The sequence below is a fragment of the Colletotrichum costaricense genome (assembly GCF_030867565.1).
Source record: "Colletotrichum costaricense strain IMI 309622 chromosome Unknown Scaffold_2.1, whole genome shotgun sequence".
Lineage (NCBI taxonomy): Eukaryota > Fungi > Ascomycota > Sordariomycetes > Glomerellales > Glomerellaceae > Colletotrichum > Colletotrichum costaricense.
This window is the reverse complement of record NW_026848231.1, coordinates 1,459,609-1,472,212: the sequence shown is the minus strand read 5'-3', so window position 1 is coordinate 1,472,212 and position 12,604 is coordinate 1,459,609. Positions and strand designations below refer to the sequence as shown.

General features: G+C 55.2%; 3 protein-coding genes across 3 annotated transcripts; 1 reads left to right on the top strand and 2 right to left on the bottom strand.

Annotated features, from left to right (window-relative positions):
- Positions 1-239: 239 nt before the first annotated feature.
- On the bottom strand, positions 240-2,509 carry CCOS01_02124 (sodium/hydrogen exchanger 3; the record flags this gene model as incomplete). Its single annotated transcript, XM_060450316.1, has 5 exons — positions 240-1,375; positions 1,432-2,091; positions 2,148-2,294; positions 2,365-2,394; positions 2,464-2,509. The coding sequence occupies 5 exons, from the start codon at positions 2,507-2,509 to the stop codon at positions 240-242; spliced, it is 2,019 nt and encodes a 672-aa protein (XP_060318966.1).
- A 3,174-nt stretch (positions 2,510-5,683) lies between these two features.
- On the top strand, positions 5,684-7,660 carry CCOS01_02123 (general alpha-glucoside permease; the record flags this gene model as incomplete). Its single annotated transcript, XM_060450315.1, has 1 exon — positions 5,684-7,660. The coding sequence occupies one exon, from the start codon at positions 5,684-5,686 to the stop codon at positions 7,658-7,660; it is 1,977 nt and encodes a 658-aa protein (XP_060318965.1).
- A 1,045-nt stretch (positions 7,661-8,705) lies between these two features.
- Positions 8,706-11,392, bottom strand: CCOS01_02122 (uncharacterized protein; the record flags this gene model as incomplete). Its single annotated transcript, XM_060450314.1, has 2 exons — positions 8,706-11,167; positions 11,242-11,392. The coding sequence occupies 2 exons, from the start codon at positions 11,390-11,392 to the stop codon at positions 8,706-8,708; spliced, it is 2,613 nt and encodes an 870-aa protein (XP_060318964.1).
- Positions 11,393-12,604: the final 1,212 nt, after the last annotated feature.

The following is a 12,604-nucleotide window of genomic DNA, read 5'->3' as shown; positions in this document are numbered from 1 at the left end:
CGGCCAAGCTCTCTATAAAATTATACGCCCAAAACGCCCGTTTGAATGCGACTTTACACTTCCTGGCATCGCCTCGGAGTGCGTGCGTGCGTGCGTGCGATACATGACCACGTGTCTAAAAGCAACAGGAGAAATAAAACCCAACAAGCCCGCCCTTCCCTTCCCTTGATGACATATACAGAGAAAGAAATGACCATGGAAACCAAAGCCACACGCCATTAACCGACAAACCACTAGTCCTAGACCGCACCCGGCCCGGAGCCAGAGCCGTTGCCGCGGGTGTTGCCGTCAAGCAGTAACGTCGGCTTGATGTAATCCTCGTCCAGCTGCCTGAACAGACCCGCCGCGTCCTCGGCCCCGTGGCTGAAGAGCTGTCTGATGGCAGTCGTCGCTGAAACGTGGTGAGGCGCCACCGAAGTTCCGGCGGCAGGCTCGGTCTGCGCGAGGAGACCACCGGCAGAAGATCCGGTCGCCTGCGAGGCTCCAGGCGTGACCATTGGGCTTGTGCGACGCGGGTCCCGACGGGCTGGGGGCGGGAGGTCCGACGTGTCGATATCGCTTCCTAGGTCCGAGTCCGTCGTGTTGCCGCTCCGTCCCAGCAGATCAGACCTCTCGATCTCAGAATTCTTGCGACTGAGACTCGATTGTCTCTTGACCGGGTTCGGCGAGTGCGAGCCCGAGACATAGCTGCTGCGTTCTGATCCAACCGTTGGCCGAGCGCCGTTGCGCGAGGAAATATTGTCCAGCGACAGGCTGCCGTTCCGCCTAGGATTATATCCGATGCCGGTGCTATTGCGCTTGACATATTGTCCGCCGTTAAACGACTCAATATCGAATTCGTCGTCACTGTCAATCTCATCGACGACCCCGGTGCGAATTCCCTGGATCTCCAGCATGCGCGCCGTTGTGCCGCCAAAGATGATGACCGTTAGCACCACAACCACCAGGACGGTGGCTTTGAGCGCGTAAGAGTTTTCGCCAGTAAGAAGTGCAGCAAGAGCGACCCCGACAGCCCCACGCAAACCAGCCCAGAAAAGCATCGCCTGATAGTTGTAGGGCAACTCATCGCTCACCTCTCCTCCGCCCCTTCGGCGAGCTCTGTAGCGAATGACCCAGTTGATGAGGCGAGACAGGGGGAATACCGCTACCCAGCGAGCAGCGCAAACAGCGCAAACAGTAATGATGATCAGCAGCGGTCGGAACTGCAGCGCATTATCTGTGAACAGCGCTAGACCGAGGTAAATGAAGATGAAGTTCTCTGACAGCTGCGCAAGTATCTGGAAGATGAACTTGGTCGTAAGCTGGGTCCGACGAGACATGTTGAAATAAGCGTAATGTTTCAGCGTTATACCGCAGAATAGCAATGAGACAATGCCTTGCATGTTGTTAGCAATATGTTGGTGCAAGGCAGGGAACTATTGAGGATCTTACCAGACATGTGGATGCCATGCGAGAAGAAGTAGGTAGCATACGCGATCAACACAACTAGACAACTCTCGTTCTTGGGGTATCGTCGAATGTAGGTGAGTTTCAAAAGCAATGCCGTCATAACTCCAACGAGCACACCAATCAACAAACTTCCAAAGAAGACGATCAAGAAGATGCCGATACCCTCGAAGAAGCTCAAAACGCCGAGCTTGGAGGCATCGCCTTTCTTGTACTTTTGCGCCGTCTCGAAAATAACAATAGCAATGGCGTCGTTGAGGATCGATTCGCCAAAGATGATGGTATACAACTTGGGGTCCACCTTGTATGAATTGAAGATGGCCAAGATAGTGACAGGATCGGTGGCCGACAGGGTCGCGCCCACAGAGATGGCGTCGACGAAGGACATGCTTATGGACTCGACTCCTGTCAATGCATAGAGCCATAGAATGAGGCCGATGACGACAGCTGACAGAAAGGTTCCGGCAAAAGCAAACGTCAGGATGGTGCCCATATTCCTAAAGAAATTGGCCTGGTGTAACTCGTAACCGGAAGCAAGGATGATCGGTGGTAGTAGTAGGTTGAAGAAGATTTGGTAGTCGAAGCTAATGAGGTTTCGGATCGAATCGCCAGAGGTCACGAGCAAGAGCAGTCCCACAGTCATTCCTACGGCATGCGTTAGAAGCCATCGCGTACTAATGTAATAGGCGACGGGGACGAACCAGCAAAGATGGAGATGACCGTCTCGTGGACGGCCTCAATTTTCCTCTCTTGGAGGAAGTAGCTCGTCAAGAAGGCTGTAATGAGTAGCATGATGGAAATAAATAGCGCCCATGCGGCGAAGATCTCCTTCTGTGAGCCATCGGAGCCTGGATGACTTGCGGTCAGTCGCAATGGTCGGGAGCGCAAGGGCTGAAGGGGATCTGGTTGATAGCTTACCTTCAGGGTCGCCCTCTTCGGCGGCACGTTCTGGCAAAACAAAGTCAGCTTACGCAGCCTCGAGGCCTGCGAGAGGCAGAGTGTTAACATGCAACATACGGACAAGGCGCAAGGCCGTTCCCGCAATATCCGTCGCGGAAATCATATCGTAATGGCGGTTTCGCGACGATGTGGTTGTTTATGGGTTGGTGACGGAGTAGGATCCAGAGTCGAGAGGAAAGCTGGGCGACCGGCGGCTCGCGGGTGAGCTCCGAGATGGGCGGATGGCGATCATCAACAGGGCAGCTCGTCGTCGTACGCCGCAGGGTTGTGAGCTGACGACGAGAGTCTCTGGGTCGGTAGCTGTTTTCGAGATGTCGCCAAGTTTGAATGCCAATGCGGTCGAAGGGCAGGCAGACTTTAGCAAAAGGCCAGTTCTGATGTAAGGTTCGTAGAGGTGTCCACTAGAGGTAGACAGATGCAGCGCAGGTCGACAAGCAGGACGGGACGGGAGCCAGCCACTGGTCGGAGGCTGCAACACTGCGCAATGACAGGAAGTGGCTCTGGAGCGATGCGGTGATTGGATGGGTGCTGTTTGACGGGCGGTTTTGCTTGCGTAGCCTCGGCGGGGTGGTAGAGTTACAATCGAAAGCGGGCGCGTGTCACTAGCTGATGGCGGAAAACGCAGCGCCAAGCGCAGATCCTAAAGTACCGGGTACTGCGGGCCCAGACGATGTTAGCCTGTATCCGTACGGATAGTGTACATACATAGTAAGGTATAAGGTAAGGTATGGTAGCTCGGGGCCGAACCCGGTGAGACGGAGTGGTGGACACGTCGAGGATTAGGTGCCTTACCTTCGGCCACTTGAATTCCGATAAGACTGAATGTGCCGTTTGTGTCAAAATGTGACTGTTGTTCTACTTCTTCTCTTGTATTGCATGAATAGTTGTTGTGTTGCATATCATACCTTGATGCATAATGAACGTCGGCAGCAAGGAGTGCAGTCCACCTCATGCAATGGAAGTGGTAGGAAGATTGGGCCGAGCTTGGCCGCTGCCTGCAGGAAGCATGACTTCATTTGACACGGCACGTGCTCGTGAGGACCAGTTGAGGTCGACGATGAGGTGCCCCACCATGGGTCGGATTCTATGTACAAAGTAGAACTCGGGCAATTACTGGGCCCAACACAGCTGAGCGAGCACCTCCATGGGCAGGCAGTAGGGTTCCATGCCACCCATTGTGGCATTGCATTGCCTACAGACGCAGTAAGGTAAGCATCGTGGGATCTGCCCCATTGTGTACGGGTTCTCCGCAAAGTGAGAAAGGCCCATTGTTTTCCCCAGCTTCCACGTCCGCGGGGGCCGTAAAAAAGATCCAGTGGAAACACAGTTGTAGGGACCATCCAAGCTGAGGGTGTTGTGGATGTGGACTGCCGGTAAGACATCTGACACTTGAGGGTGCTGTGGCAGGACTTGTTGGGAAAACCGGGGTAGCACTTGATCAAGATCCCTCGTGAGGGCTCATCAGCCGGATGGAGGGCACCGTCAGCCGGAGACGGCTGTTCTACCACACGCAGAGACACGGGGTTGCGATCCGAGGAGGGGCCAGATGAGTGAGATAGGCAGATGGTGAGATGGTGAGGTGGTGCCCTATCGTACCTGACTTTTGCCTGAAGATGGCGTATGCAGCGACCACACGAGGCCTACCCGTGTCTGTCTATGTTGTTGTAGTTTTTGTCAGAGAGCAAGTACTGGTGGAGGACCCTATGCACGCCCATCAAGTCTGTTGTGTTTTTAGTGTTCTCTGTCCTGGTCTATTCCCATTCTGATTTTTTCCCAACCGTGAGGTGATGAAATAGCAACGTCGGTGTGCAGATTGTCTATCCCGGGTAGCAGCAGCAACCCATGCAGTTCAAGCCCAGGTAGGTACCTAAGAAAGGCGGGCGTTTCGTCTGGGACAACTACCTCAAGGTTGGGAAGTCGGGACTGGAAGATACCCCTAAAAAAGATAGGAGGAAATGTAGCGGCCCAGCATCTCAGTACTCGGTGGAGGTGAAGGAGCTACGGGCATGACGTACTGAGTGCGGGGGCCACCCCGGGAACAGGCCAGGAAGCAAGGTCGACGGGTGTCGCTCTCTTTCACCGTATCTGTGCGATGCCATCGCGACTTGGGCCGTCACCTCATGCCCATAGGCAGTGTGTGTTAGACTCTCGGCCCCGCCATTTTCCTGTCTTTCTTTCTTCCGTCTTCTTCTCTTTCGCCCTTCCCTCTCGTCCGTTCCAAGCCATCTCTTCTCCTCTCTTCCTCATCCGGAACCCGCGCCCTACTAGCCGTGGAAGATCCCATCAATTCCACCACTCAACTTGCTCGGAACTAGGCGAATAAATAATAACATCTCCTTTCCCTTCCCTCCCCCTCACCATCTCTTTTCAACGTTGCATGTGTCTCGACCATCAGTTGCTCTTCCTTTTCGCCACGTGCAGTCTTTATCCATCCGACCACGCCAACCTAACCTGCCCGAGGTCGCATTTAGCTGCTTTCCCCGTCCAGTCTCAGGCTCCCTAGGCCATCAAGCAAAGAGACGGATCGAGACAACGCTTCAGTCCGTTCACCATCAACAACAGTTGTATTCGTATCTCATTCGCCTCTCTCCGCCAGTTCATCTGCAAATTCGCCCCTGGTTCTATCTGCCACTGCCAGCGGTCCCAAGACGGTGCATTTGGCTGCCGCTCTCCCGCTGTCCGCTACATTGCTTGTCGAGTCGAGACTCGGAACCAGGCCTATTCTTACCCTACTAGCAGGTACTCGGACATCCAGGCGCAACCCTAGCACACCACCTCAACAGACGGTACAGCTCCTCATTTGCCCTTGCCTGCATCGAACCGCATAGCCTGGGCTCGAATCAGGAACCGACCTGCACCAGACAGTTGGTCATTCAGCCAGGGCGCAGTTTCCAGCCCAGCGAATGACGCACACTCCTGCCACCGCTCTGTCATCGTCAGAAATCGAATCACCTTGTACCAGCAGCCCGTGTTCGGGGGTCTCGTGGCATCCTCCTACTTGACCGCGTGACAACACAACTTCTTTTTCTGCCCAACCCGGCAACGAACAAACACTTGTCATTGCCATTGCAAATTCGATCCGCCATTTATATACTCTTCTGTCGCCTGTCAATTAGCCGACCCAGTCTAAAGGTTCGTCAGTCAATCGATCGAGCCGACCTCCCCGCATTGAACGAACGCTTCCCCAGCTTGCCCCGCTAGTGGGCCTGTCCGAAATCGACTTTCCGAATCGCTTCACTTCCGAGTCGTCGCGGCTTGACGCTCAACGACCGAAGAGATGCCTTCATCTCAGTCTCAGTCCCCCAGGAGGGGCCGTCCGATGCCATCAATCGCCCAGAGCACCGAATCTGCACCGTCGAATCCCAAGGAGAGAGGCGTACGCAGCGAGCGATCGCCGCTGCTCTCCTCCAACAACGACGATGAAGGCTACTTTGATCATCATGCGGTACTGGCAGCGCAGCAGGAAGATACACAGCAAACCAAGAGCGTATGGTACCTGATTCTCCTGACCATTAGTATCGGTGGTTTGCAAATCGCCTGGTCTGTCGAGTTGTCCAATGGGTCTCCCTATTTGCTATCCCTTGGATTGAGCAAGTCGCTGATGGCCCTGGTGTGGATTGCTGGCCCGCTTACCGGCACCTTGGTTCAGCCCTATGTCGGTATGCTCAGCGACAATTGCCGACTCTCGTGGGGCAAGCGGAAACCCTTCATGGTTGGCGGGGCTATCGCGACTATCATCTCTCTAATGTTCCTGGCATGGACTAGAGAAATTGTAGGTGGTATCATGAGCCTCTTTGGCGCTGATGTCGAATCTGTCGCCGTCAAGAACACCATTATTTGTGTGGCCGTGGTGGGCATTTACGTCCTCGATTTCGCCATCAACACCGTGCAGGCTTCTATTCGAGCTTTCATCGTGGACTGTGCTCCGGCTCACCAGCAAGAAGCTGCCAACGCCATGGCGAGTCGCATCACCGGTTTCGGAAACATTGTCGGCTACATTGCTGGCTACATCAACCTCCCTACGTACCTTTGGTTTCTGGGTGACAGCCAGTTCAAGGTGCTATGCGCCATCGCCAGCATTGCCCTTGCGGCGACTATTGCAGTGAGCACCACGTTGATCAAGGAGCGCGACCCTCGACTGGAAGGCCCGCCAGCTTCGGGCAAGCCTGGTGTGTTCTCCTTCTTCGGCAAAATCTTTAAATCAATCAAGCGTCTGCCGCCTCAGATCAGGAGGGTTTGCCAAGTCCAATTATGCGCATGGGTCGGCTTTTTCCCGCTTCTTTTCTACACCTCCTCGTATATTGGTGAGATTTATGTTGAGCCGTACCTGGAGGCTAACCCCCACATGACGCCGGAGGAACTCGATCAGCTATACGAAAGAGCAACTCGTATCGGAACCTTTGCTCTGCTCATCAATTCCGTCGTCAGCTTGCTTACGAACGTCTTTCTCCCCTTTTTCGTCGCACCCACCTACGACAGTCAACCACTCGGTGATCTCCCAGGAGACAGTGACAGTGGAGAGTTCGGTGATGAAAAGGCGTCTTGGTTGGATCGCCTGCAGATCCCCGGGTTCACCCTAAAGCGGGCTTGGTTTGCATCTCTGATTCTCTTCTCGGGCGCCATGTTCTGCACCGTCATTGTTCGTACGGTAGAAGCAGCCACGGCCTTGATCGGTTTGGTCGGAATTACCTGGGCTATGACACTTTGGGCACCCTGGGCCATCATCAGCGCCGAGATCAGCCGGAGGGATGCAAAGATTCGCCAGAGAAAGCAAAGGCAATTCAGCCCCAGCAGAGGCGATGGCCCGGCGTCGCCCTCCACCGTCGACTCTACCGCCGACTCAGACCAGACCGATTTGAGCGACAGTGAGGAGGCAGACCAGGCCGGCGTCATTTTGGGCATTCATAACATGGCCATCGCTGCGCCCCAAATCATTGCCACCGTCGGATCCAGCATCATCTTCAGAATTTGGCAGAAGCCTCGCGGTACTCCAGGCGATCACTCCATCGCTATCGTATTAGCCCTCGGCGGTATCGCTGTGCTTATCTCTTCCTTCTTCGTTGCGAGCATCAAGGAAAGCGCCTCCTTGCCAGCAGACGCCATGGTCGCGGCCGAGGAGGGTGATCCCGCCACTCCCGGAATCCGTCCCGGCACGGGTCGCAGCCGCAATAAGAGCTACGAGCATCTCCCGCGAGCCAGTATCAAGCGTGCGACCCTCACGAGGAACAAGAGTTTTGGTGGTGCCGAGTATTAAAAGTGCTTGGAAATACACTCATTTGGCGTTGGGTTTTGCGGCGCTTGAACGAAGGGGAACGAGGTTTCCACTTTGTAATTGGGTTGGATTTGGGAAACATGCAAGGAGTTTGGGCATATGACATGACCACCGAGGCGGAAAAGGGTTTGCCACGCCACTTTTTCTTCTTCTTTTCACTTATGAATTCTCGAGTTGGGATGTTTCTGGATCGGTTCACACGGAGCGCATCAAGGGAGCAACAGCGATGGTATGATGGGGAACGCATAGGGGCGATTTTCCTTTTGTCCTTCACCACCACTTCTAGAATGCGAGAGGAAGAAGGGGTCATGAGGCTGTAGACCACACGATACATAAGAAGCAGCTTTAGCTGCTTAGAATGATAACGGCACGCAGCCGACACAATAACATTCCAGATGCAGCGATGGCCATATTCACTTGCGTTGTTTAGCGATACTGTGCGAGGTTACATGTAGACATAAAACGTTGATGAAGTGATTCTTATTTTATTTTTTTGTCCAATTATACCCACACCTCATCCACCATTCTTTGCGTTATTCTTCTCGTACAATCATCTCATTCGGAAGAGTGGCCTCCGTCCACCCTCCCATACATTTGTGAAAAACGGCAACAACACACGAGAGATGAACAGAGTCTGATTCTCTGACTCCCACGACGTGTATGAGAGAATGCCCCCCAACCAGTTTCATGCCGCAAAACTCAAATATGACCAAACTCCTTTCGGGGGGTTCGAATCTCCGAACCCCCCGACCCAATGCATTCTTTCTCATTTCGTGTTTCTCCTGCTCTCCTTCGCCTCATAGCTTGCTGTTCTGCAATCAGATCATACTTACCGAACCCTGTTATGTTCGGTAAAAGAGAAAAGGGTTCAATATTGACGTCGTCTCGGTCGTGATAGAGGGTAATATAGGCGGATGAGGTGTAATGGACCTCGTGCGGAAAATGCGTTCGTCGTTTGCGCTTGCGGCTGTGGCAGGGTTTTTCTAAAAAAAAAGCTCTTTTTCTACCCCTTACTCTAGAGGCAACTTTAATCAAACATGTCGGCGCCCGTGGGGCGACTCGCGCTGCTCCGTCTACGCTCCTGCCTGCGTCTACGACGATTATCGGCTGCTGCGGTTTCGACGGGGTTAGTCTTCAGATTGTCTGCCGCACTGGGCGAAGGGCTCATTTGGCTCCATGTACCGTGGGTATTCTCGCTGCCTATGCTCGAGACGTTTCCTTCACCCATCATCACGCCCGGTGGCGGCGGCGGTGGGCCGCCAGAGTAATATGCCGAGTCTTTCGGTTGCCGCCCCGCGGCGAAAGCAGGGTTCGGCGGTGGTAGACTGCCGTCTCGTCCTCCGCTCTCTGCTAATCGTTCTGCTGCTGATTCTGCTCTTCTCTGGCTCGAGTCCCGACGGTACCGCCGTCCGCTGCCGACTTCGCTGCCGTAGAGACTGCTCACGGATCCGGCCCGCCTCCTCCTGTCCCCGCGCCTGCTTGCTGCGGCTTCTTCCTCCGTCAGCCTCCGCAGCGTGACGTTCCTATCCTTGTCGTCATGGACTCGGACCTTAACGCTCACAGGTTGCGAGCGCTCGGACTGGGCGCGGTGGCGACGGGCGTTCTCTTCGGCGGCAAGAACGCTCGCTGATGCGACAGCGGCGGCGGCAGCTTCTTCGCCGGCTCGCCTGCGTTTGGATGAGTCGCGGCGTCGGGGCCGGCCGCTAGGCGAGCCGTAGACGTCGGTTTCGGATTCACGGTGAAGAACGCCTGCTGGGTCGGGAGGCATCGAGGGCATGCTGATACCGGACTCAACGACTTCGTGTCTGGAGTAAGTTGTGCGGGAGTGGTCGCCGACTGGGTAGATTCCGGGAGCGCCAGGTGGGGGTGGGGGACCGGCGGAGAGGGGTGGCATCGGTGGGCCGCCGTACCCGGTACCGGGAGGTCGAGGTTCCAGTTCGGAGGATTCGGTCATTTGTGTGATCTCGGTGCTCAAGGCAGACATGGGAGGTCGTGGCCGACGTCCGCTCATGCGGCGGGAGCCTCTCCGATCGCGGGAGGGCGAGTGGAAGCCGTCTCCTGTGTACCTCGAGCCTGTGATACCAGATCTCATGTCCTCCTCTTCTCGGATTCTTTGCTCCTCGGCGCGCTTCGCCTTCCGGTCGGCCATTTTCTTGGCGAACCATCCTAGGCCCAGGCCGGCGAGGATGCCCTTTCCGGCCCCACCGGCGGCGGCGGGCTGGTCTTCTCTCCGTCTGGATGGGCTGACGTATGACGAATATTCCGAGTCCTCGAAGCTGTACTGCGATCGGGTTCTGGCGTGTGGTGGGCGGTTGGTTCGCGGTTCAGCGGCGCTCAGAGCCGCGGCTGCCGCTGTCGGTCCTCCAGGTGCTGGCAGGATGGGGCCGTCTCGGGGACGCCTCGGTGGCGGAGTGTCCTCGGTCCAATCCGTGTAATCAGTGTATTCGCTCGTAGCAGGGTAACTTCGACTCGGGCGGCGTCTCGGGGTCTCAACAGATACGGCCGAGTACTCTTCGTCATATGTACGCTTTTCCTTGCGCTTCATCAGGTTCGACACGAGTTTGCCAGCGCCTAGGACAGCACCAATGCCGGCCAGCTTAGACAGGAAGCCTCCCGACTTCTTGTCATCCCGTCGAGAATCGACTTCGGTGAACTTTTCGTCTTCGAGGTATGTGCCTGAGCCCCGTCTGGATGTGAGATAGCTCGCGGATCCACGCCGGGAACCGATAACCTCCGGCCCACGACTGCGGCTCCTTGATCGCGATCTCTCCCGGCTGAGCTCCTTCTCCTTCTCCTTGTGCTTCTTGCGACTGAAGAGAGCGGCAATGGTCGCACCCGCGGCGAGGGGCGCCAGCCATTTCCGGTCCTTTTTGGTCTTCTCAGTGTAGACGTCGCTGTAGTACTCTGACTCGGTGATGCCACTCGGGCCTTCGGAGCGACCTCCACTGATGTAGGTCTCACGGCCACGGTGGTGGTCTGCACCCTCGGCGCGGTAGCTCAGGATAAAGTAGATGAGGAGCAGAAAAGCCAGCCAGAGGGAGAAGATGATGAAGGTCCACTTGGGCGAGCCGTACAGGGTCAGACCGAGAGGAACCTGGATGATGCCGAGAAGCGCAATGAGTCGACCACTCCAGCGGTGAAACATTTTGCGGAGCGAACGTCCCCTAATATGTCTCACAAGCCGGCCGCCGATGATTTGGAGGAGGAACATGATGAAGATGGCGAGGCCGATTGCGTGGTGGGGGTTGGTCCAACTTCTTTCGGGGCCAACGGCGAACCAGCCCAGGACGAAGACGGCGACGAGCATAAGCGCAGCGAGGATATTGAGTTGGGCATGGTAAGGTATCGCGTAGCCTGGTTTCGCTGTATAGAAGCGGGCGGTAAAGACGGATAATGGCACGATGAGGAGGAAGATGATGGCGGCCATGACGCCGTGGGCGAGTACGAGAGTATGGTACTGAGCGACGGTCGAGAAGCGATTGCCCATGCCTGTGGGTGGTCGCGTGTTAGTCGGGCAGGCTGCCACAGCGAATGCGCCGTGTTTGAGAGTAAGGTATTCTCACCATTGTACTGCATCGTCTCAAAATTGAGGCCGACGAGGTTAGGCAACAAGAATGTGTTCTTGCTAAAGTCCCAGGTACCATCACCAACGGTCATGGTGTTGGAGTCGTAGGAAGCGACGCCGGGCGCCGAGAACCCATCTGCCGGCGCCATGATGGCGACGACGGGCGAAGCGGACCTTCAGTTCGGGGTCGATAGATTTGAGGAATGCGGGATTGTCTGATTGCGTTTGGTGTCTCTATCGTGGGCGACTCGACTCGAAAGAAAGGGACCCCCGAGGAATGTGTTTGTCTTGGAGGGAGGTTGGGAGGGTTCCTATGAGCCGGTCGGTGAGACGTCCGGAGGTGAGTGGGGGTGGTTTCTCGGTGTTGGTGAAAGTGTGAAGCAAAAGAAGACGATTATTCTTCTGCTTCAACTCAGAAAAAAAATGAAGTAGAACAAAGAAACCTCTTAAGATAGACCTCAGGTACTATCTTTAGTGAAGAGAGACTAAGGTAAGGTAAGGTAAGGCAGGCGGTCCCAAGAAAAAAGAGAGAGACGGGCGGGAGGAGTGGGTTGGCCAGTCTGTGAGCTCACCACCCAGCGGCAGCAGCATCAACCTGGTTCCAGTTCCAGGTGTCAGCGAAAGACGGTCCTTGCAGACTCGCAGACGTGGTTGCGCGGGGTAACGCGGTCCTCCTTGGCGCCACACCCCTGGCTCAGCGACGGTCAGCAGCTTATCGATAGGTTGAAGCTCTTATCGCACGTGACGGATTCCACTTATTTAGGAGAGTTCTCCATAGAATCGCGCAAACAGGTGGCTGGGGGTTAATTAATTTTTGGATGAACCTGGCAGGCGCGATTATCCGTACTTCCTGCCCAAGTCTACCGTAGGTAGGCACGAATATACGTTCCTGCCTTTTCTCGATGATGGCGATTTTCTCAACACAGGGCAAGATGAAACGGCGAGGAAAGAAGACAACAGAAAGAAAAAATGCAAGAAATGTCTCGGATGTAGCAATGAGTCATCTGTACCCGAAAAGAAGCTGCATCTTAACGGAACCACCGAACCAGCAAACAGATGCAGCAGCCTGTGCCTGGATGCTTCAACATCAAAGCGTTGTCGGTTTGTCCCACCGTCGGACACGTCAAGCTGCACAAGCGCAAGTGGCTTTGCAACGTCACCCAACCTCACACACACACCTTTGCCCGACTCCGTTTTCCCAGCCATTCAATAAGCATCCATCTACGTACTTTTTGTTTCTCCTGCCTTCCGTTTTCTCTTTGAGGCTGACATTCCGCATTTACCCCTGAATACGAGAGAGCCGCAAACCTGCATCACCTTTCTCCTTTTCCATGCATATCTTGGAAAATATAGTCACCGCC